Source organism: Caloenas nicobarica, chromosome 5, assembly GCF_036013445.1.
Source record: "Caloenas nicobarica isolate bCalNic1 chromosome 5, bCalNic1.hap1, whole genome shotgun sequence".
Taxonomy (NCBI): Eukaryota; Metazoa; Chordata; class Aves; order Columbiformes; family Columbidae; genus Caloenas; species Caloenas nicobarica.
The window spans coordinates 161,707-184,980 of NC_088249.1; the positions used below are offsets into that span (position 1 = coordinate 161,707).

At 46.2% G+C, this 23,274-nt stretch overlaps 2 protein-coding genes across 2 annotated transcripts in view; one reads left to right on the top strand and one right to left on the bottom strand.

Moving 5' to 3' along the window:
• FANCM (FA complementation group M) overlaps positions 1–3,341 on the top strand; it is a 66,741-nt gene extending 63,400 nt beyond the window's left edge. The window contains exons 21-23 of the mRNA XM_065636555.1: positions 442–808; positions 2,291–2,582; positions 2,977–3,341. Of these exons, the coding sequence (XP_065492627.1) occupies positions 442–808; positions 2,291–2,582; positions 2,977–3,124 (807 nt within the window). The 3' untranslated portion in view covers positions 3,125–3,341. The remainder of the gene's footprint in view (positions 1–441; positions 809–2,290; positions 2,583–2,976) is intronic.
• Positions 3,342–3,936: 595 nt separating this feature from the next.
• Positions 3,937–23,056, bottom strand: MIS18BP1 (MIS18 binding protein 1). Its single transcript, XM_065636131.1, has 16 exons — positions 22,558–23,056; positions 20,782–20,907; positions 19,240–19,748; positions 17,568–17,644; positions 17,157–17,287; positions 15,464–15,554; positions 14,904–15,067; positions 14,256–14,422; positions 13,649–13,757; positions 11,243–12,107; positions 9,867–10,057; positions 7,687–7,829; positions 5,951–6,096; positions 5,225–5,309; positions 4,578–4,635; positions 3,937–4,361 (listed from the first exon to the last, which is right to left on the bottom strand). The coding sequence occupies exons 1-16, from the start codon at positions 23,054–23,056 to the stop codon at positions 4,267–4,269; spliced, it is 3,456 nt and encodes a 1,151-aa protein (XP_065492203.1). The 3' UTR covers positions 3,937–4,266.
• Positions 23,057–23,274: the final 218 nt, after the last annotated feature.

Genomic DNA, 23,274 nt, shown 5'->3' on the forward strand with positions numbered 1-23,274 from the left:
ATAGTAGAGAGTGTCCCCTAACTATTTGGGTTTTGCAGTTATAAAATACTTGTTTGCTGTCCTAAATTAAGACCCTTCATAGTTTGAGATTGGATTCCTGATCTCTTACACTTTTCTGCCTGACTTGTATTGTTTACAATATTCAGTTTTTGTTGAACTCGTTAGCAAAGGCCGCATGCCTTTGTCATTCAGGCTGCTAAATAATTAATCAACTAGTGTGGGAGATTGCTTATAGGGGATCAAAGTGCTAATCTGAAAGTGTTTATGTTTGTCAATATCAAAAATAGTTTTTAAAAATATTAGTATTAATTGGAGTTTTCAAAAAAAAGTGTGGAACAAAGTGTTAAGCATCACTATTTGAAAAATGTATTTTTTTTATTGGCCTGTTTTGCTTTGGCCAGATGCATCTGTGATCTCTAAGAAATACTGTGTGTTTTCCAGCATTTCCAGGTGGGCAGTTCTTCGAAGAACACCCGTGGGAGAACTCCAGTCCCTTCTCGTGCTGCTCCTGCGCAGCCCCACTGGCCGGTGGCCCCGGCAGCGCTGTGCGTGCTGGCGGCCGTCCGGGAGGTCTCCTCGGGCCCGCGGGTCATCTCCGCCCTGCGCGCCGCTCACGGCGTCACCGTGCAGGTCTGCTCGCTCAGCAGCGGCGACTACATCGTCAGCAACCGCATGGCGGTGGAGAGGAAACTCCTGTCTGAGTTACTGAGCTCCGCCGACAGGAGTAAACTCGCGCAGCGGATCCAGCGTCTGCAGAGCGTGTTTGAGAGGATCTGTGTGATCGTGGAGAAGGACAGGAGTAAACCAGGTACGGGGAGGTGCTGCTCTCTGCTCAAGCCTGCAGTGCCCACACTGGGTTTGTGTATAACGTTGGACCGAAGACCCGTATTTTAGTCTCTGTAGGAGTATTACATTAATAAGATCACCATCTGAACATTAAAATCTGGTTTGCTTTTGAGGACCATTTAGTATAGGCAGAGAGACACAACTGGATCCAGAGGGATACAGTGCTCACTCATTAGCGAGGCAGGGAAAAGCAAGTTAACTTAAACACTTCTAACTGACTGTGTGCAAAAACCCCAACTTCAAACAGATTTCAACAAAGGTGAGAATTGTAGAATAAAGGAACAAGCACAATCTTATCTGTGCTTGGCATTAAAATACTAGTGGACTCACACCCATTTTTTTCTAGCAGTACCCTAACGAGTGGTATGATACCTGTCAAACCGTACAGGGAAATTCTCACAGCTCAGAACCAGAGGGAACGGCAGCCTGCAAATTGTGGAGACCAAACCACGCAGTGGCTGCTGCTTGAGGAAGCAAAAGACGATCAGCTAAATGAAATCAGTTCTTAGGAAGAGCCAAAAGAGCATTTCTACAAAGCGTTACCTTGGGAAGGCTGCGTGGAGCCATTGCCTGTGTCACCAAGCACAGGACAGAGGAGGCTCAAAGCCGCCTCCTGACCTGATCAAACGTTTGTGGAAAATTCAAAACTATTTCTTTAATTTATCTAGTTTGGACAAACCATTTGTTTTAATCCTAAAATTATGCAATCAAACGGTTTTACTAATGCTGTCTATTCTCAGTGCCATCTAGAAAATAATCGAGAGGTCTGACTTGCACCTGCTTCCCAGGAGATGAAACTAGAGCTCATGGCTCCAATTAAATTACAGATGTTCTGGGGTATAAAACTCCACTATTGAAATCAAATTGTTGGGGATGCAGCTTTGGTTTTGTGACCTAAATCTGATTTATTGATAGTTCAGGTATGGAAACAATGACAGAATTGGTCACCGAAGATGTAGTTTCTCAGAGGGGGCTGTAGATAAGTGGATTGTGTTTGAGCTGCCTTTTGACCCCACTGCTGGAGGTCGTTAATTTCCATCAGTTCTGTCCAGTGTTCTCATTCTGCTGTTTCCAGGGTGCTGCTGGGTTCGTGTTTGACAGCCTTCAAGTGCATTGTTACTTTTGCAGCTTTACCAAACCTCTTCTGATTTGGTCTGTCCTGTGGTTCATCACTTACTGTGTGTTCCTCCCCATCCCCTCCTAATGATGTTCAGTTTGCAATTTCAGTGTTAATTCCTAAACTCTACCTCTCAAATAACTGAGTAAATCCTGCTCCCACAACCCCTCTTGCCTCCTTTCCTCCTTATCTCATCTTGATTTTGGTGGTGAATTCTCAAAGCAGGGGATCTTTGAGCTGTTTTGCTTTGTGAATGACTCATATTAGGTTTTTCACAGTAATTTAGCGCTTAAATCTCAGTGAGGTTTATGTATTTTAACTCTGCAGGAGAAACATCACGCTTTTTCCAGAGGACACAGCACTACGATGGAACGCTCTCAGCCTTGGTCCAGGCCGGGATCCGCATCCTCTTCAGCTCCTGCCAGGAGGAAACTGCGGCTTTGCTGACAGACCTGGCTCTGGTGGAGCAGCGGAAGAACGTGGCCATCTGTGTGCCCACGGAGCCGCAGGGCCACAAACGGGACCTGCTCAACTTCTACCTGAGCATCCCTCACCTCAGCTACCCCGCTGCCCTCAACATGTGCCATCACTTCGACTCGCTGCAGAACATGGCCAACAGGTAACAGCATGTGCTTTGCGGCCTGACTTTCCTTTCGCTCCTGTCTCCCCCGAGCCCTCCTGCTGCTCAGGGAGATCCTTGCTGTTGCTGCCAGAGCTTCCCTGGCTCCGCATCAATCCTGTTCTTTGTGCATTTCTCAGTCTCTTCAAGCTGAGTGACCAGGGCAATGACGCGGTGTCGCAGATGAGTGATTTAGGGTCCTCTGCTTCCCCCTCCCTCCTCCTGCCCAGCATTTCCTTTCCCTCTCCTGACATCGTTCGCTGTGCGGCTCTCCTGATCTTGCTGACTGCTGTGCTCGCAGCCCCCAGAACCCAGCACAGAGGTGACGGCCGCAGCTCCTGGTGGTCCCGTTGCTCTCATCACACACTGGCAATGTCCCCGTTGTCCCTTGCAGCTCCCCGCAGGCCATTGCTGCCGCTGCCCGGGTCAGCCTGCAGAAGGCCGAGGAGATTCACCGCTACCTACACCATGGCTTCGACACGCAGCTGCTGCCGGAGAGCCTCTGCGCCAAGGGGAGAGGAAACGCAGGTGCCAGGAGCTGAGGGGAGGGACACTGGGCTTCTGTTCGCTTTTAATCGCACTTTACTGAGTTTTGATTCACTGTAAAATATGTAAATAAATCCTTCCAGAAACATCAGGGGCCTGTTTGTCACCAGCAGGGTCACACCGGCTGTTGGCACAGGGTGTGCAGGTGGAGTGAGGCAAGTGGCTGGTTCTTGTTTGCTGGGTACATTCATTCCAGAACTACTTTAAAAATGTGAATAATGGTTGACATATTTTGGCAAAGAGGTGGTGACAGAGGAGAAGGAGCCCATGGGCAGTTACTGGCCACGACTGCAGGCCTGGTGCCCATCTTTCCAAGAAAAAAAATGAATCTCCACCTGTTTCTTATGCTTCTTGCCCAGAGCACTGGGGGCTTTGCTGGGTTTGGAGTTTGGATGGGCCCAGGGCAGCTGCTGAGTGCTCTTGTCCTCAGGTGCCAGCTCCATGTCCCCTCTCCTGGCTGCTGCTGCCACACTGTGGCTGCCTGGAAAAGCGTTTTTATTTTTATTCCTTCCTCCCCCTTCCTGGAAGCGTGTTCATGGAGAGGCCTGTACCAAAGCAAGGGGAAATTATTCAAAAAGAGATAAGTATCTTTGCTGGTCCTGCCTATTTAAAAACCAGAGGATGAAAATGCAGAGGCTGAGAGAACTGAAACCAAGACCAGTGGATAGCAGTGTCCCCCCCAAAGAATCCAATGCACACAGGAGTAAAAGCAGCTTGTCCTTTTTTATTACATAAAAGAAATGTAAAAATTCAAACTCTCAGCAGAGAAAATGGGAATTTTGTTTTAATTAGTTACAGCCTACCATTATAAATTTATTGTACAGCAATATTTCATCTAAAGTTAATTAAACCTTGCCAGTACTTGGTGTCCAAGTACATTTCTACCTCCCCCAGGAGAAACAGGGTATGGGAAAGGAGGAGCCTGGGCAAGAAAGTGCCACTTTGTACACATGAAAAATGACAAACATTGCAGGACAGGCAGCAAAGATGAGAATGGTGTTAAAACACACAAAATCACTGCAGGTCAAACTTAAACTGAACTCAACATCACAGCAACACCATGTCAGAGGGGTGGCCAGACGCTTTGCTTCATAGGAGAGGTGCATAAGTGTTGAACTAATAAAATCCACAAAGTTCATTAATCAGAAAAATAGGAATTGTCCTTTTCTTCATCTGATGAATCTCCTGCCTTGGCCTCAAAGAGCTTCCCTACAACACTCGTCTCTTTCACTTCTGCAATAAGAAAAACAGGACGATTACTGTGTGTGCCTGAGCATGAAAATAAGTTACAGAAGGTCCAAAAAGTAAAGACACTTGTGAGAAACAGACTGTGGAAAAATTATTAAATGCCCAGATTGTGGACACCCAACAAGCCAGGGGTAATGTGAAAGTAAGTGAAGGAGCCCGAAATGAAGGAGAAACGACAAGTACTTAACAACAAGTACTTACTTTGATCAAAAGTGAACTTGGTTCTGTGTGAAGCCGGCGTCCCGACCACACCTCCCGCCTAGAGAAAGGACAAAAGGCTCCGCTCAGAGCTGCTCCAGCAGCGCGATGTTCAACAGCTGGGATTGCGCTGCCCTAGCGCTATCATACATGTTCACTGAAAATGTCAACTGTTCAGCTGCCACACATGCTTTCACTAAACTAGAGGCACAAGCCATTTTTCTGCTTCTGGGATCTCAGCTTTTCATAGAAAAGCCAGAAGAACTTCAAAGCTCAGTATACCGGGGGAATAAATACATAAACTCAGGGACTCTTTGATACAAGGTGAGAATTATTGTTTCCATTCCCACCATATAGACAAATATAACAGGAACTTAATGTGCCTCATGATCACAGAATTCAAGAGCAGTCACAAATCCTAAAAAAACACCCCATATATTTGTTGTCAGGATAAAATAGCTCTGTTCTAACAAAAATAACTTTTCTCCAAGAGAAATAGATACAAAACCCAGAAGCTTGGGGGAAGGAGGGGAGGGTTCCTGTTTTCCATCTCAAATAGTCTGTGATCCCAGGATTCTTTTGCCTGGTGCTTAGTAAAACTTTGCATTGCTAAGGCAGAACTAGGCGACATTCAAGGAAACCGGCATTACCGCCTTCTTCTTGACGTTGTCCCAGGTGCCTCTGCTGCCCTGTGTGTTCTTCTGCATCCGGAAAACGTGCCTGTCGTAATCATTCCTGCAGATGGAATCACACACATCAGTGTGCCGCCTATGGAATCCGCTGATACGGGTAAAGGTGTTACACGTACAGCTCTAATCCAGAAAGAAAATTAGCATGGCCATTAAAAACAGTTGTGGGTCAATTAAATATAACAGCAGCTCCAGGAGCGCAACACTGCAGAAGTGTGTAATTAGGTCACACGCTGGAACCCATACTAAGTGTCAGACAAAGCTTCGTCATCTTCCCAGATGAAGTTCAGTTCTCATCCATTAGATAAAATGCCACTTACTCTGCAGGTTTCAAGACAACTGTGGTTTCAGTGAAGGCTGAAGCAATTGGGTTAATGGGTTAAGACTCAAAGTGGGCAGAGACCTCTCTGCTGAGCGGAAGCCCAAAGCGCTGCCTGGTCCAAGAGCAGTGGGATGCGCTGGCATTGTTCTCCTGGACCAGCCTTGGCTGAGGAGCTCAGAGGCTGCCAAAGGAAAGAGCTGTCGCTAAACACATCCCCAAGGAGCCCGGGATCTCCTATGCGTGCTCTAAGTCGGCAACTGAACTGGTATCCCAGTTCTAGGAGTGATCTTGCTCAGAAGACAAAAAAACACCTTGAGGCAAAGGAGAAAGGCAAAGGTGAGCAGAGGGCCAGCCCCAGTTCCTACCTGTTGATGGGCACCAGCATCCCGGGGCTGATGTGCTCACACTGTGGGGTTTTCGCCAGGGAGAACACGGATGAGGCAGGTGTGATCGGGATGTCCGTAAGGGTGAAGACGTCATCGTCATCTTGGCTTCCCCGGAACGTTGGCAACTACAAAGCCACATCAGAGCAATCAGTGACCCGTGCTGAAGAGGCTTCTCGCGTGTCTGTCCCAGCGCAGCAGTAGGACACAGCCTCTTCCCGCCGCTGGAACCCGGCTGCCACCCCTTCCCCTCACCAGGAATCCCCGACTCTATTCTCTCCATCAGCAGCCGCTCCGTTCCCTTGCTCACTTCAGTTGTGTTTTTGACTCCACCACGTCCCTCCCGAGGCACAGAAGCCAGCAGCACCCCCACTGCGGGAGTGCCAGGGCTCCACAGAGCAGCCAAATGATGCCTCCGTCTTGCTCTCAATCCTCCTCCCGTTGATGCCCAACACCTTGCTGGCCCTTTTTTAGCTGCTACTGCACGTTTAGATAATTTCTGATTAAAATTACAAGCTCAAAGCTGACCATTACTATTCAGGAGGATTCAGGATCACTCAGTGAACTTCTGGTCCTTACATTTTGAAGACAGAGTAGAACTGGAAAAGTTTGGAGAGGAGCAACACAGGTGACCAAGAGCACAGCGGGTCCTGGGGAAGAGCTACACCTGGCACCGGGGTGAGTGGGGACTGCGACAGTTGTTACTGTCTCTTCCCCATGAGGAGGGGAGGACAAAGTCAGCAGGTGCAAGTTCAGAACAAATCAAAGATTGTGCTTCTTCGCACAGCAAATAATTCAGGTCTGGAACTTAGCCCAGGAAACTGCAGGTGTGAAGAGTCTGCACGGGGTCGAGCAGGGGCTGGACTCAGCTGGGGAAGGGGAATCCGCTCATCACTCCTAAACACACAGGGTTTATCTGGAGGCCGTACCTCTCACCACACATTACAGAGGGGGAGTAGTGTCTTTGGCACAGCTCAAGCTGGGCAAGAAGAATTTGACAAAAATAGAAAGGAGAATCCTTTTGAATGACCGCCTGAAGTGGTATTCTGCCAAAAGAGGAGTCTCTGGAGAATCCCTCTGCAAAAACAGTGTCTGGGATGTGGATGCCTCCATCCTTTCACAGCCAATCCGCTCATGCTACTCATGGGGATTTCTCCATTGCACACTGCAATTCATAGAAAGCAATGAAGTTACCGCTGATGAAATTCTGACTTTCCAATGAGCCACGATGTGACTGTGCTGCTCAGAATGAGAAATGCACTGCAGCTACAAAAAAACCCACAAAAGAACAAATGCATCAAGAGACGTACAGGCACAGTTTGGAGCCCCTGTTGGGACTGAGGTGCTGGTGTTAATAGGCAGAGCTAGTCTGCTCAGGTAACAGCAAAAAAAAAAAAAAAAAAAAAAAGTGCATCATGAAATATACTTAAGAAATTGTCTACAGAGAAAAAGAATAAGTTATTCTCTTGATAAATGAGTGGGCAGAGGCAGCAGGGCGAGCCCTGCCACGGCCCGGGGTTACACATCATCCCACCTGTCTGCAGAACTGCCATCCCACACGTCCTGACTGCCCGCAACCCAACCATTGCAGTGACAACTCAAGGAAACGAGCCTCTTCCCCCAAATTCACAAGGTTTTATTGATGGAACTGAACCAGCAGACTTGCAAATACCAACCAGAAAAGCACATTCATGGACAGACTGGTTTCCCAGATTTACCTTTACTCTTCTGCTCTGAAAGGGTGTTGCAGTGAAAATATCGTCGTGGTTGTCCTTTGGCAAGTGGTCCAGGAAATCTCTCATCTGCTGCTTTCTTTTGAAGGTTCCCACTTTGGCAGTTATTGGAACTGGCTCTTTCTTATCTACATGAATTGAAATATTAATTATTCTAGACAGCAGTTAGGTAACATAGTTTTAAAATTTGCTAACTACAATCACTGCTGCGACACAGTTCAGTCTTTGCTTTGTGGAAATGTCTCAGAGCTTCTTTGCGGTCCTTTGAGTTCTTATACAATTTATGCTTTCAAAAAGAATTTCTCTACTACATCTTAATCAGAAGCTCACTCTAGAGCCTTACACAGCCGTTGTGTCATCCATCAGCTATTTTATTACGATTTTAGCAGAATTATCCACACATCTGCGTTTCAGAGAGAAAAGACACTCAGATACATCCCACGTGTCCAGATGCACAAAGTGCCCAGAGACCAAGTGGGCGTCCTCCCCATGAGGTCTGGGGGATGCTCAGCTGAGGCTTGAGCACGTACACCTGTATCTTTCGCAAACCTTAATCCAATTACCGCGCCCAAGCAATGAGCCATTAAACCTGCTCGAAGCAAAGAGCGGACATTGTCACTGTCACTGCCGGGTGTGTTCCTGTCCTCGGCTTTCCCTTACAAGTGACTTTTGGGGCAAATTTAGAACATCTTCCTAAGACCTTCATCTTCAGACAAAAACTAAAATAGCTGCTTACACAGTCAATAAAGAAAAAAATTAATCCATAGTTCAGAGTTTTCAGAAGAACAAAGCATTTCTGAATCTCTGTAAAGATTCATCGTTAACAGGATGTGCTCGCCTTCTGCGAGAAAGGCACTGAACGGGTCCTGACTGCCAAGAAAGAGCCTTTGCGGGGCTGAATTGAGTCCTTTGCTACAGTTTAGATTGTCTTGGCATTCAGAGGCCCAGGTGAGCCCGAGAGGCCTCAAACATCGCTTTCCTTAAAGCCGCTGTGGCAGAACGAGCCCTTACGAGTGCTCACCAGCCAAAACAACCATGTCTTCTGAACACAAGAGTCTGATAACGTCACACGCCAGGGTGAAACAGGAAAAAAGGCTGTAGAGAAGACCGGCAGTGCGGAAGCGAACAGCTGCATCACAGGGTGCAGGGAATTGTGATTCCATAAGAGTCAAAATAAGATGGTTTCCAACTATACTCCAAAATAACCCCACCACTATCTGAGCTGAATAAAATCCACAGCAAAACTGATGCCTGGCAGATCCTCACACAAATTCTGCAACCGCAAAAAAACATATCAAATGAAGTGAAAATAAGGTGCGTTGTCCTGCACTTGACCCCTCCATCTGCTGCTTCTCCGGTCTGCACGAAATCAGAGCTGAGCGAGTTCAGGGCAGCGAAAGCTGCTGAGATGAGCTGCTCTGCGCTGGGCTGGGGGCTCCGCACCGGAGCCAAGTGTCACTGCCTGCGGTGACCGAGGGACCTGCAGCACCTTGGTGTGACACAGAAGGGATTCCAGCGCTTTCAGTAAATGGAGCCTGATGACAGTTCAGCCACCGAGAAAGCACCAGAGCCTGTGCCCACAGCTGTGTAGCCCGGGAAGCGTCACCTCCCCATGGGTGAGTGTCAGCGGGAGGAGCTGCGCTCAGGGCTGTCCTTTCCTCAGCACTAAGTCATTGTCACCTGCTCCATGTTAAATACCTGCATGAGCAGCTTGTGCCTTTCACCCCAGGGCATATTTGCCATCTGTAAACGTGAATTACTGATGCCAGACGAGAGAAAACAGTGATGGGCATGCCAGTGCGAGACAGCAGGGAACAGAGCTGCGCTGTTCCTGGCGCACCCGAGCACCCCAACAGCCTTTCTGGATCTACAGCTCTACAGGCAGCTCATTATCTACCAGGCTTCAACAGCCTCTTCAGATACAAACAGCTATTTTCTCTTCAGTGGCAAGGCCAATTTAAGCCATCGTGCTAGAAACTAGAAAACTCTAAAAAGATCCTTTTCTTGTTACTTAGTTATTCATGACCTACTGCAAGCTCTGCCACAAAATTCCATACTACAGCAGACAACCTTCTTTGCTACTGGGTCCTGATGTGTCTTTGTGTCTGTATCTCCCATTACATAATAAATACTAAATTTAAAATTATTTAAAGACAGCAACATACCTAGAATCAAGATGTTGGTACTTTTCTGTTCTTTTTTTTCTGAAGTGGTGGTTTTCTTGGCACGTGTTTTGGACCCTTTTGCCTGTTCTTCCATGTACTTCTGGTGGCATTCCTCAGCAGAGCGGGAGCCCACCGCCATGGCCACCTCCACCCAGAACCCCTTCTTGTGCTTTGGGAACGAAGCGATGGCTCTGCCAAGAGAACAGAGCCACAACCCTCATCACACCGAGGAACCCACACAACTCTGCCACGTACAACACCCAGAGACCAGCTGCCCTCCCAGGAATCATTGCATGGGTTCGGTTGGAAGAGACTTTTCAGATCGTCCAGTCCAACCGCTACCCCAGCACTGCCCAGTCCGTCACTGCCCCATGTCCCCGAGAACCTCATCTGTCTGTCCAACCCCTCCAGGGATGGTGACTCCAGCACTGCCCTGGGCAGCTTGTTCCAATGCCCCACAGCCCTTTGGGGAAGAAATTGTTCCCCAGATCCAACCTCAACCTCCCCTGGCACAACTTGAGGCCGTCTCCTCTTGTCCTGTCACTTGTTACTCAGGAGAAGAGACCAACACCCTCTGTGCTACAACCTCCCTTCTGTGTGCTGGATGCAGAGTCTTGTCCCTGATGTCTTATCCAGGTGCTTTAAAAGTTTCCTGGAATGATTTAGGCTAACAGCTCACAAGATAAACTTTTTCCTTATTTATAGCAGTCACCCCCCATCCCCAAAACATGAGCTCGTGCCTTTTCAGGTTTCTAATCTAAAAGAAACAAACCCAAATATCATCATTTTATTACTTAATGCATATATTAAATACTGCCCAGTAGCTTAAGTAATTGGACAATGTGTTAATTAATAATGTTTGCAGTTAATCTTCCCTTTACAATACTTAAATACCTAAGGACACCATGTTTAACATTTATTCTGTTGGGGAGACAATATGCTACCTGACTTACTGTCTAAATCATAAATATGAACTTTTACCACATTTCAGTTTCTCTCACAGGAATGTTTATCCTTTTAGCAAGATTAAGTATGTGTTTTAGAAAAACAAGTAGAGGAGTAGATGCACAAAATTTTGCCCGCTGTCTGTGTTCCTCTGACTTTACACTGCTGACAGCGGTCGGGGCTGCTGTAGGCTCACACATCTACAGGTATTTTGGAAAATACTCAGTTGTCTCCTTTATTTCACTGTTTTTCTAATTTGTTAACAAAATTTATTTTGCAAGAGGGAGTTAAAACATAAAGGAAACCTTTAAAATAACGTGAAAGAGGCTGAATCTGACATTCCAAATCCAGCCCATGCAAACCCTGCCATATATTATGCCTCCTGACAGCTGAGGGAACCTTTGCCCTGTGAGGACGGGGCAACCACTTGCCTGTAGAGCTTCTGTAATTCCTTTTCAGACCAACCATCAGTTGCCCTTGGAAAGAGTTCTAGAGATTCCTGCACCTTTTCCCTCTCAGGTGCTCTTGCTTTTGCTGCTGAAGACTTGGCGTTCTTAGAAACTTGACAATTTAGGTTTTCATCAGATATTTTTGAATTCTTTTGTTTTGTTTGAGATTCCTCTTCATTGGTTTCAGACTCGGTGTCAGATTCAAGCAACCTTAGATGGTTGAATCTGCTTCTTGTCATCATTGTCTTCTCAGGCAGATGGGAGGTACCGGACTCACTAGAAGGTGTTTTTCCTTCCAGTAAATCGGAGCCATGGGCGGCCCTGGGCACGCTGTGCCTCAGCGGCATGGTGCCCGAGCCACTGCAGCGTTTGACTGTCCTCTGCTCGCTCCACACCTTGTGTGCATCATCCCGTGAACTGTCACAGTTAGAGGAAGATTGAGGGTTTTGAGTCTCTTTTTGAAATAAAGGTCTATTTTTCCTTTTGATAGACAGTGGGATATCTTCACTGGATTCCTCATCTTCACTTGACAATTCTCCTGGTAAATGCTTGTCCTGAAGTTGTTTGGCTGACCTCAAGGAGTACTTGTAAGCCTGCTGATACATAGTCAGGTCTCCATGTCCTGTTCCTCTCTTCTCCTTTGTCATTCCAGTTCTGCTATTAGAGTTACGTTTGTTTAGTACTGTAGTACTTAAGGGAGTCAGCTTAGCAGAAAGCTGCGGTTTAGTTTTTGTACTACTGATTGCATCTTCACTTCCATCATCATCTGAAATTAAGTGCCTGTCCTCCCTGCTTCCAGCAGACTTGCTTGGTTGTTTGGAACTTACTCCTTTTTCACTGTTTTTCCCTGAAAGAGAGGAGCTCAGAGTCATATCGCACCTGGCGAGGTAAATCCTTACTGTGTTCCCAGGCGAGCAAGGCCCAGCCTGCTGGGGGGGCAGCACGTCCCACGCTCCTGGCGGCCCGTGTGCTCCTGCGGGCAGCACAGCCGAGTGGCACAGCCCGCTAACAGCACACGGGGCTCTGCAGCACGGGGAGATACGCTGGGGAACAGTCGCGTTGGGACACAGCGGTAAATTAAGCACTGTGTCCCTCTGAAACAGCAAAACGGCACTGAAGAGGCAAAGTGGTGATGTGAGGAAACATTTCATCACGTCTGTACCGCCTGTCCCTTCCCCACTAAGAGACATGGAGCGCAGCTTGTGTGCAACCCGTTTCCAAAGAGCCACCTGACAGACAGCCAGGAACTCATGGTGTGAGCTGTGGGGTGTCCTGTGCAGGGACAGGAGCTGGACTCAGTGATCCCTGTGGGTCCCTTCCAACTCAGGACATTCTGTGATTCTAACTCATTTCTGCTGTTAAGGGAGCTCCATAACTGTACCAAACACGACAGAGTAAAACCAGCACCCAGTGAAGCTTCCTGAGACTGCTACCCCTCCGTTCCCATAGCATGTCTTGGAAGGATTAAGTCAAGCTCTTCTGCCCTCATGTACACTCTTGTGTGCTGGGGATTACGTTCTTCAGGCTACAGACACGACAGCATGTCCCGGCAGTCAAGAAGCAGAGAAAATCCATTTACACAGGACTCTGACAATGAGGACACAGCCCGAGCCCAGCTGTAGCACCCAGTTCCCTCGGGTGGGGAGCAGGAGGCCCCTCTGCGCAGATCCCGGCACAGGCTGCCTCCCCACCACCGGAGGAATCAGGATTATCAAGGCTACAGAAGGGAACGTGAAAGTATTGAGCAGAGAGAATAAAATAGCGAACATAAAATGTTGTTGAAATGCTGCGACTGAGGTTGAGCAAACATCAGCATCCCAAAAGATTTGCTTGTGCTACAAAGGGCTTTTCTGCAGGAAACATTACAGTTGCTTTAAAAGAGAAACTTCTGGTTTAGATTTACATTGTTTTCAGGGTTCTGTCATTCCCCAAATCTTTTTAAAAAATCAAGGCTTTAAAACTCTGTTAATACACTTTTTTTGCCTACACAGGCACTTCATGTACTTTAATTCATCCACCTTACAGGCAGAGCCCCAGCTCACTGGCCTGGTGAACACGTCAGGCTCTGAGATCCAAAGTAAAGGAGCAGAGGCTTCCAAAAAATCATAATCCTTTCATTTCAATTTCTGGCAAGAAATCTGCATGTTCCCATTATGTAAATAAAGAAGTGATTTACAAACCTCGTTTATATTTGGAGCTCTAGAACTAGGAAACTAGGCATTGACGCTACTCTGATAAATCTTCGTAGAAGAAGCAACTGACCATTTAAAGATTTAAATAATTTCTTTGCATTAACAGGACATCACCATCCAGTCCTGGCACCAAACTCGTAATCCCACCGATTCTTGTCAATAACTTTAAAAAAAGAAAAAAACACAATTTTTTTACCTTTACTTTGGCTTTTTGGTTTTTCTTCTGTTGCCTTCGTTACTTGCTTGCTTGCTTTCTTCTTAGAGTCGGAGCTGGTCTTTCTTTGGGATCTGTCACTACTAAACATCTTCAAAACAAAACAATTTAATCTAAACTTCTGCAAGATTACATATCAAGCCTACTGACGGCAGCTCTGAAAAAGCCAAATGTTTCCAGGATTAGGAGATTTCAAAGTCACATTGCCCAGTATGTACTGAATCAGCTCTGCTGAACACAGGTGTTTATACAAATGCATGCAACCAAAGCTACTTGGCCACATTCCCTTTAAAGTTAGGTATTCTAAAAGACAATTTAAAAATCTCAGTGTATTTATCTTTCAAAAATACCCATATTTTTTCCAGAAGTAATTGCCCATTATCTCCATTTTACAGACAACCACGATTATCTGGTGATACAGAGATTAAGACTATTTGGGTTTTTGTTTTAAAATGTTTTAATAATGTTTTCAAGATTTCTTGCCTCTTCAGGTACTTATAAGACCTGGACTCTTTCTGTTAGATACTTTGCCAGGTTTATCCATTGTATTTAGGATACATTTGAGTAACAATATGGAAAATAATCTTACCATGCTCAAATAATCTACTCCACCTTTTTCTATAGTAACATTTAATTGCTGATCCACAAGCTCACGCTGCCCACACCAGAAATTTAATGGTGGTTTAACAAGACGGCCGCTACGAGTGTAAACTCTGTCTGAGTCACCCAATACAAAATTGCATTTTGGTGTGGTATCTACAAGAGAAAAAAAAAAAACAAACCAAAAAAGTTTTGTCCCAAATAGTGTATTGAAAATTCTGATTTGCAGGCTTCACAAGCATAGGAGCAACACTGCATTTAAACCAGCTCATCTGCACCGACTGCATGGAAAATATAAAACTTACTACAATGTTCTGTTGTGCTTTTAAAACTGTTCAAGCTAGAAAGAAGTCAAAGTTAAACCCTAAAGCTACTAGTGTCCCTAGGAAAGCTAAGATGGCATTATAAGGCAAAGAAACAAAGGTGGATTATTAGGCTATGGCTTTACAACTGTTTCCTCTGGAAACAAAGCCAGCATAATGAATTTTTCCACAATCCATCCTTCTCCAACTCTTATCACTCTCTGGGCCTCAACTGTGGCAAACACATTAAGATGCCATAAAATAAACCTGCTAGGGAAAACAGCTTTCAAAAAACCCAAACTTTTTTCCAAACAAAAGGGTTATTAAATACTCACAAGCATTTTCATCATTGTTTGGCAGTACTTCATAGGTGGTGTTTCTGATTTCAGGTTTCTTTGCTCCTCTTGCCAAATCTTCTGCATTTTTCAACACATCCGTACCCACCTCTGAGTCAACGTCTTCATTTTCACCCTCACTAATATTCCGTTTCTGTTCTTTCCTAATGATTTGGAGTTTAAGGAAGGAAATAAGAAACATCTGAAGCAGTTGTCCTTTAACAACACATTAACTCAGGTCAACTCAAAGGCTCCTGAACTCGGCTGCACACCCAGAGCGCAGTGCCCCTGTGCTCACAGACACGGAGCCACCGCAGCGGCGAAGCCCTTTGCTTGTGTTTAAGGTGGCGTAAAAAACACCAGAACGAAATCAAACCCGTATAATGAAGAAAGGTGAAAGGGTTGCCTTCCAAAGCAGTGACAGTATTAGCCTGGCACGTAGTCTTCATGCACACATCTACAATTTTTTATATTCCCCTAGCATAGTGCTCTTAAAAAGCAAAATCTCAATAAATACTTGAAAGAAAAACACAATGGAACAGAATCTCCAAAGAAATTACCTCCTTCTTTGCTCAAGTAACTCCTCAACGTATTCCTTCCACTTTTTGGAAAACCCAAATAAAAATTTTTTGGTGAAACGGTAGGGAAATCCTGTTTGAAACAGAAGTAGCGTTAACAGTAGCTGAGCAACATGCTTAATCAGAAAGGGTAGAAATAATATCCAGTAGAATGAGGGGTTTTGTAAGTACCTCAGAAGCTCACTAGATCTTTAAACACTAGAAGGAGATGGGCTTCCCCAGTCTGGGAGAAGAACATACTTGTGAGAGGAGTTGTGCACAGAAGAGCCAACCAAGGGGCCGTTAATTACACGTACAGCCAGAGTATCTGGCAACAATATCATAAACCTGGGGAGTTCTTCAGGTAGTACAGATACAACAGAACGACTCTAGTCTTGTCTCTGAAATGGGGAAACAACCCTAAAAAGCAGTAGTTGTGCTTGTCTTTAATTTCCCTTGTGATTCATATATCAATATTGAATCTGTTCAGGGTATTTCCAGGGTATTTTCCACACTGACCTTACAATAGTTTTGTGTGTTGGGGGATGTTGGGAGCGAGGGAGAGCACAGAAGGATGTTTCGCCGTAGTGCCAAGTCTGGAGATCAGAGGAACTGACCCAGCACAGTCTATTAACTCTTGGGCTTAGGAAACCTCTGTAGTACTTGAGCCACTCTGCTCAGAAGTCTGACTGTCACTTTTCCTTCTCAGACTAGTAAAATACGAATAAGTATTTACCAGAGGAACTAATAAAAAATATTTCAAATCAGAGAGCAGCTAAGCCAGGAATTTATTAGAATGCATTCCAGTACTGCAGATGAGAAGAAAAAATTAGAGCTGCAGACACATCTTTGGGTGCCTCGTGCTGGACCTGGAAGAGCAGAAAGTGCCTATCTGCTCATTTAAAGACTGCGATCGCACACAAGGTGCACCTGTATTAAGGCAAGCACTATTCCATCCATGCCACAGGTGATCTGTACCTTCCTAGACCTTCCTGTGAGCACTAACAAGGCAGCTCATTTACTAGTGAACGTGACAGGACGTATACGAAGCAAGAAAAATAGAATAAAGCCTTACCTTACTTTAGCTTTGTGTGTAAATTAAATTTCCTTTAAAATTCCACAAGCTTCAAAACAATCTGAAGCAGGAAGTATTGCTAGATTTGGTATAACATACCACTTAGACCCTAAAGATGGATCAGTATACTAAATTCTAAAGCACTGACACAACAACTAATCTGTCTCCAAACAGAAATTCCATGTGCCCTTGCAGGGCTGCTCATTAATTACTGAATAGTAAGACACAGACAGAATGCGAACACCAGAGTCATTTCAGTAGTGTCTAAACAATCCCTATTTGAATGTCTTGGCATTATTTCAAGGCCAGAAGATTGACCAAAATTACATAGGGGCAATCTTAATTAAAAAAACCCCACGTTTCTTTAAAAGAATGTACCCATTGGCCAAGTTCATGCTCGGCAAGCCCTCTCTGTGAGTGCGGCTCCCTACAAACACCAGCTACAATTAACGTGAGACAGCCTTGAGAAAACTGATCCTGGAGTCGCTTTCCAGCATGTGCTGAAACCCCACCGAGCCCAATTAGCAGGATAAGACAAAACGTTCGCCTCAGCAGTATGTTCAATCATAAATCTAAAGCCCTCCTCAGTTTGCAATGTTACATTAAGAATCATCTTCTTACCTTCCTTTCTCATCGAAGCTGAATCCATCCTGCCCTGTAGCAAGTAGATATTGCCAGATGAGGTTTTCACCTGGTTGTAATTTATGCGTTCTGTAACTGCATTACTGTGCCAAGACACGTTTTTCATATCTCTAAGAAAAGGCAGATAACATGAAGAACAGAAATAAAACATTGTTTTCATAAAAGAAGGAATTTAAAACTAGAATAGCGATACTCCATCTGAGACTGGCAGTGTTACATGTTTTATGAATGATATAGACACTGGCGGGATGCACCAGGTTGTCCTTTCTCAGCTTCCAACAGTTACCAAGTATTGCAAGAATCCGAGTCCCCGAGCTGCAGCCCCACAGCCAGGAGAGGCCGCAGAGCCTCTCGCTCAGACGCTCAACGTCCACCTCCATGGAAACTTACTTGCGTTTTCCTTCAACACATATTGCAGTGTTACCATCCATCACTTTAATTCTCCAACTGGTTAGGCAGACAGCTTTCTGTTACCAAAAGAAAAAAAAAAAAAAAAAAAGTCATTTTTCAATTAGACTAAGCTATGCAACATCACCAAGGCATCAGCAAAATAAAAATTAACTCATTTATAACTTAAGATATTTAGGCACCATTGTCCAGACCAGAAAAACTGAAATCAACCATTATACACGTAAATGTTGAAGCGTAATCAATCTGGAGTCTAATGCACAAGTGAAGACAGGAATTTAAATGATAGAAACTTGAGTAATTTAATGGTGACTTTCAGAAGACAAAGTAATTGGCGAAGACCTCTAGCAAATCCAAAAAGCTTCTCACAAAAAGTAACAACACTGTGCCACATCTCTTACACTTCGTCCTCTGTCCTCCGTTACTGTTCAGAAAAACAAGTCACCCATGAAAAATAAAATGTATTTATTAGCTACGTTATTGCTAAAATTTAGTATTGAAATGGCCATATCTGATATTGCAAAGTACCAACACTCACACAGCTGCAGTACCTTCATTTTGCATTAAATTGCCAGGAAGCCAGTTGCACTTGAGTTGCAGTTTGGAAAACTCTGTATGAAACAGATTACTTTGTTTTAAAAAAAAGCTTATCAGAAAACAATTTTTCAACATCTGAAACTATGGCTATTTCTCCTCACAACTTTAGTTAATAAACTCCAGATCTCTTCTGTAATGACATTTGCCTTTTGACCATCGGCCTTGACTGCAGGTCTCACCGAGGATTTAACCTTGGCTGAGGGACGGTACCAGACGTGATGCTCAGACCTGTGCTGTGCAATAACAATTCTTCCAGCATCTTCTACTCAGCTACAAATCTTTAATATTAATGGATATCTGTTCCTTATCTAAATAAAAGCTCAGCATAAAGGTAACTTTTTTTTTAAAAATACAGGAGAACATATCAAACACGCTTGACAACGGTGAGGGAGAACGAAGCAATTAACTTGCTTAACAAGAAGTAAATAATTAACTTGCTTAACTTGAGGAGGACTGCAATCCCACAGATTTCTCCAGGGAACAAAGGAAACTCAGCCCCTGGGAAGGTGCTTCCACCAGCTTCGTAGGGAGATCCCTGAGCAGCGCGGTGCGCTTCAAAACACACCGCCTGCCTGGAGATCCAGCGAGGAAGCTGTAATACTGGCAACGTGTACTGAACTGAAAGTAAGATCTGTGGAGTGGTCTCTTAGGAAAAGATTCTTGGCCCACTTAATTCAACAGAAGCTTGGATATTCTGCAGGAAAGCCCAGGCTTTATCTCACGATCGGCTGTACAGATGCAGTTAAGTTTAGAACCGTGCCCAGGCTACCGCTAGGGAAGATCTCTCCTTGGCTTCGTGCAGACCAAGAGCTGGACTGGCCGGTGACTTGGTTCATGACCATCACGCCAACATAGAGCAATTAACACATTAAAGAGATGGGGAAAAAAGAAATCCTTTTGATGAGAAAGCATTTACCCGTACAATCTAATAATATAATAGTTTGTTCTCTTCTGAGTGCTCATTACTTTTGACAAGAAGAAAAGAAAGAAATTGCAACTCTGAGCTACACTAGCCCAAAGGAATCCGTCAATGCCCTAAAGTATTAAGGTCTCCCACCTCTTTGTCTGCTTTCCCAGCAGCGTGGTCTGTGCGAGGCTTATCCGCAGGCACCTCACAGCCTCTTTTCGGCTTTTCCTTCCTCGGAATGTGGGCTTTGGAAGCAGAGAGCGTAATGGCACATGAGCACTGAGAGGGCTTTTGAGAATTAGTCTCCAGTGTCTTTTCGACTCCATGAGCAGCTTCCTTATTACTTGGCCGCAACTCTCTTCTGTCTTGATGAGGTTCAGTACGTTTTGCTTCACCGTGTCCCCACCCTTCTTCTAACCGATTCCCATTTTTAAAATGGGGGGAGTTTAAAGTCGCAAAATCAGTCACTGTATTTTGAGACATTTCATCATCAGCATCCACTGATTCTATAAGGAAATCATTCTGCTCATCCTTATTAGTGGCCACATACTCTGTAGGATCCTTCCTGAGCTGCTCAGCAACAGCAGATTTGACAAATGGCTTTTCTGTGGCTGTGGAAGGAGGAATGTCCTGCTTGATTGGGTCTGAAGGTGTTGGATCTGCCCAATAAAAATAAAAGTAGATGGTGATATTTGAGAATTAATAAAAATACAGTGATGAAGTTGCTCCATTCTTAATCAGAGGAGGTTGTACTGATTAGCAGTACAACTGTGAGAGCACTACCTATCACAATTGTTAATGTTAACAGCAAGCCACTCTTTGGGTTTGTTCGGATTAGCGTTTCCTCACCACCCGATCGATAATCCTGCTGTTAAGGTCTTATCCCACTTTTCCCCCAAACCAAGCTAGCACACACCATATCTATTAATAGTATATCTTTACCAGTCTTCCGATCTTTTCTTTAATGAACCCTCCTTGCAGAACAACAACAATTTTTTTCACCAAAACAAACATCACATAAAATTCCCACCTTTCCAGCCTTCAAGATCTGGGCTTCTGGCCTTGCTGCTGCTACGCCAGGAGCTACAAGCATTGAGGTTTGAGTTTTCAGGCAAACTAAGTTCAGTTTCGAAGCTGAACACTGCGGATTTTGGCATGTGTCACTTTCTTCATCTGCATTTGCAAAACTGGATTACAGGACACATGCATATCAAATAACCATATAGAAAAAAAACCAAGAGAATTTCTCACAGAACCAAACCTTTCCTCTTTATGTATTAAAAGCTAAAGAAAAAAAAAAAAGAGTGGCAAATAAGAGGTTTAGGATTTTTCCACCAAGTTTCACATTCAAATGGCAAAGCATTAACACCGAGTCTCTAAAGAGCTCTCAGCCACCTCGGGAGCCTGCGGGCAGGTGGCTTTCGATGGCAGAGACCGTGCGCCCAACGAACAAGGATGGCAAGCGTCAAGGGCAGAAGCCCACAGCCCTAAACCAGAGCTAAACCGAGTCTAATGCCATCTCCGGGTTTGCAAAGGCACATTTGCAGGTTTCTTGCTCCATTTTTCACCGCGCACAGACAACGAAGAAAGAAGAATGATACTCTGCCAAAGCATGCTAGAGATCTGAAACAAGGACAGAGACCCTGAAGTCAAGGAAGTTTTTGAAGTGTTTTTAAGAGCAATACCAAGTACCTTTTTGTTGCTGCTGCAGTTTCCGCTTTACACGCAAGAAGAACTTCTGAGGGGATTCCATTAAAATAGGGTCTGTGGCCAGTACTTTTTTGGTTTGCTTCTTAAGAATCTGAGTGCAAAGTAATTCTGGAAAATAACAATGCAAAAAAAAAAAATTCTTTGAATTTGGGGAAGAAAAACATTTTCATGTGGGGAGCAGGAAAAGCAAAGCACAAGCTGCATGAGATACTAAATTCCATTGTACAACAATATGTTTTCTTTTCTTTCCCAAGATGGATGTGCAATACGACCTTTCCCTTTTCATCAGGGGGAGCTGTCACCTGAGCCACATGGGAACAACAACCTCAGGTGTGTGTGCACGTCTGGTGTCACCCAACCTGCAGAATCAACAGGCGTTTGGAGGTGCTTGGATCAATACCAGGGGTTGCCCTGACCCAGGTGCAGGACCTTGCACTTGGCCTTGTTGAACCTCATGGACCCACTTCTGGAGCTTGTCCAGGCCCCTCTAAATGGATCCCAGCCCTCAGGTGTGTCACCTGCACCACTCAGCTTCGTGGCACCCACAAACTTGCTGAGGGTGCACTCGATCCCACCGTCTGTGTCATTGATGGAGATATTAACCAGTACTGGTCCTAGTGTGGACCCGAGGGACACCACTTGTCACCGGTGTCCATCCAGGCAGGATGGATCTGTCCCGTGATCTGCCCAGGCACAGAGGGGAGGCTGACAGGTCTGTAATTCCCGGGGTACTCCTTGCTCCCCTTTATTAAAAATAGGGTGCAATGTTTTTCCTTTTCCAGTCACCATAATAATGGTTTAATCTCATTTTTATTGTCTCCAACAGAAATACTAAAAGTAACAAGTGGTTTTGCATTGCAGCAAGAAGATTTTTTAATATCTAACCATGAAGCGAGGGCACTGCCACCTCTGTAACTGCAAGTTCTGTTGAGAACAACTCGATAACCCCCAGTGAAAGCTGCACCCGGCTGCCCATGCCAGGGGCCAGATAAGACAGGCTGAGCAGTCAGCCTAGTTCTCTGCAGTTCTGTCTTAAAATAAACTCACACAACCCCTACCCAAAACTGCATGATAGAAGTTTAGTACAGGAGATTCCCGGGTACTGTGTTTCAAACAGGAATACACGTAGCAACAAAACAGAACCTTTCTGATAAACCAGCCAATATGCCAGTGGGCCTGGCACTGCAAGTGATCAGAGCATGAGAATAACAGCACCACGGCAACTGGGCACAAGAGGATGCGCTGGAAGAGTCCCCAGCCTGGAGTGCCCAGGGAAGCGCCCCTGAGGGATTCCAAACCCCAAATAATTCTTCACGAACCTTTTCTCTTTTCTATGTTGACTGCAGGGAGCAGTTAAAGTAATTGTTTTGATTTTTTTTAACTTATAAAGTGTAATTCTGTTTTTCAAGATGTTGCAAAAGCTCAATCCCATTCACAAAAAGCACAGAGGGAAGAGTTAAAGCCAGACTGAGCAAGAAAGGGAGAAAATACCATGGCAGGGAAACTTCTAAGGCAAATAAAGGCGAAGGGAAATCAGCTATGGTACAGACACATTTCAGCATTTAACCTCCCCCATGGAAACTTGAAATAATCCCAGCCATGCGTGAGAAAAAACAATACCGGTACCAATATTTTTTTTCAGCTATGAACACACACCGGCTGCTTTTCCCTGGCCCTGGAAGAACCACAAGCGAAATGCAGAGGAAGCCGCTCAACGTCAAATGCGGGACCGACTCCGCGGAGAACAACGGCACGCACCTTGCTCAGGCCGGAGCGGCCCCGCGGGGGCCCGGGGCTCCTGCCCGCCCTGCGCCGGCCCGGGCCGGGGCTGCCGCGGGCCCCGCTGCGCCAGCCCGGGGGTCAGGATGGGGTCGGTGCTGCAGCCCCCGGGCTCCCGCTGCGCGGCCCTGGCCTTGAGCCGCTGGAAGGCCTTGGCCGGGGACTCGTGCGCGGCGGGCTCGCCGGCCGGCCGCTTCAGCCGCCGCCGGGGCCCGGGGCTCAGGTAGGCCCGGAGGGCGCTGGCATCCAGCCGCTCCCGCCCGGCGCCGCCGCCCGCCAGCAGCGCGGCCTGCGCGGGGCCGCCCGCCGCTCCCCCGGCGCGGCTGTGCCCGCGGCCCGCCGGCTCCGGGCCGGCCCGCGGGGTGCCCGGGCATCTCAGCAGCTCCTTCAGCGGGGTGAGCGTGTCGGCGGCGATGCTGCTGAGGGACACGGAGCGGCACGGCAGCTCTCCGCGCCGCCCGGCGGGGGTCGCGATCATCCCGCCGCGGTGCCGCGGTCCCGCGGCCCGGCCGCCCCTCAGGCGGCCGCCAGGATTTGAGCGGAGCCGCCGCGCCCGGATTGGCCGCCAGGGCCCGTGGCGTCACTGCGCGCCCGGGCGGCCAGCACCCGCGCGGGCGGGAAACGCTGCCGAGCGGAAGCTGCGGAGCGACGTTAAAGGAGGTGGGGCAGCGCAGCCCCCCCGCGGGGGTGGTTGGG

Excerpts from the sequence above, each read along its gene's own strand:
- MIS18BP1 (XM_065636131.1), bottom strand. The coding sequence starts at position 23,056 with ATGATCGCGACCCCCGCCGGGCGGCGCGGAGAGCTGCCGTGCCGCTCC. Across the intron at positions 6,097-7,686 it reads TTCAGAGCAGAAGAGTAAAG|TTGCCAACGTTCCGGGGAAG; the intron begins GTAAATCTGGGA and ends GTGGCTTTGTAG. Across the intron at positions 5,310-5,950 it reads ATGCTGGTGCCCATCAACAG|GAATGATTACGACAGGCACG; the intron begins GTAGGAACTGGG and ends TTCCATCTGCAG.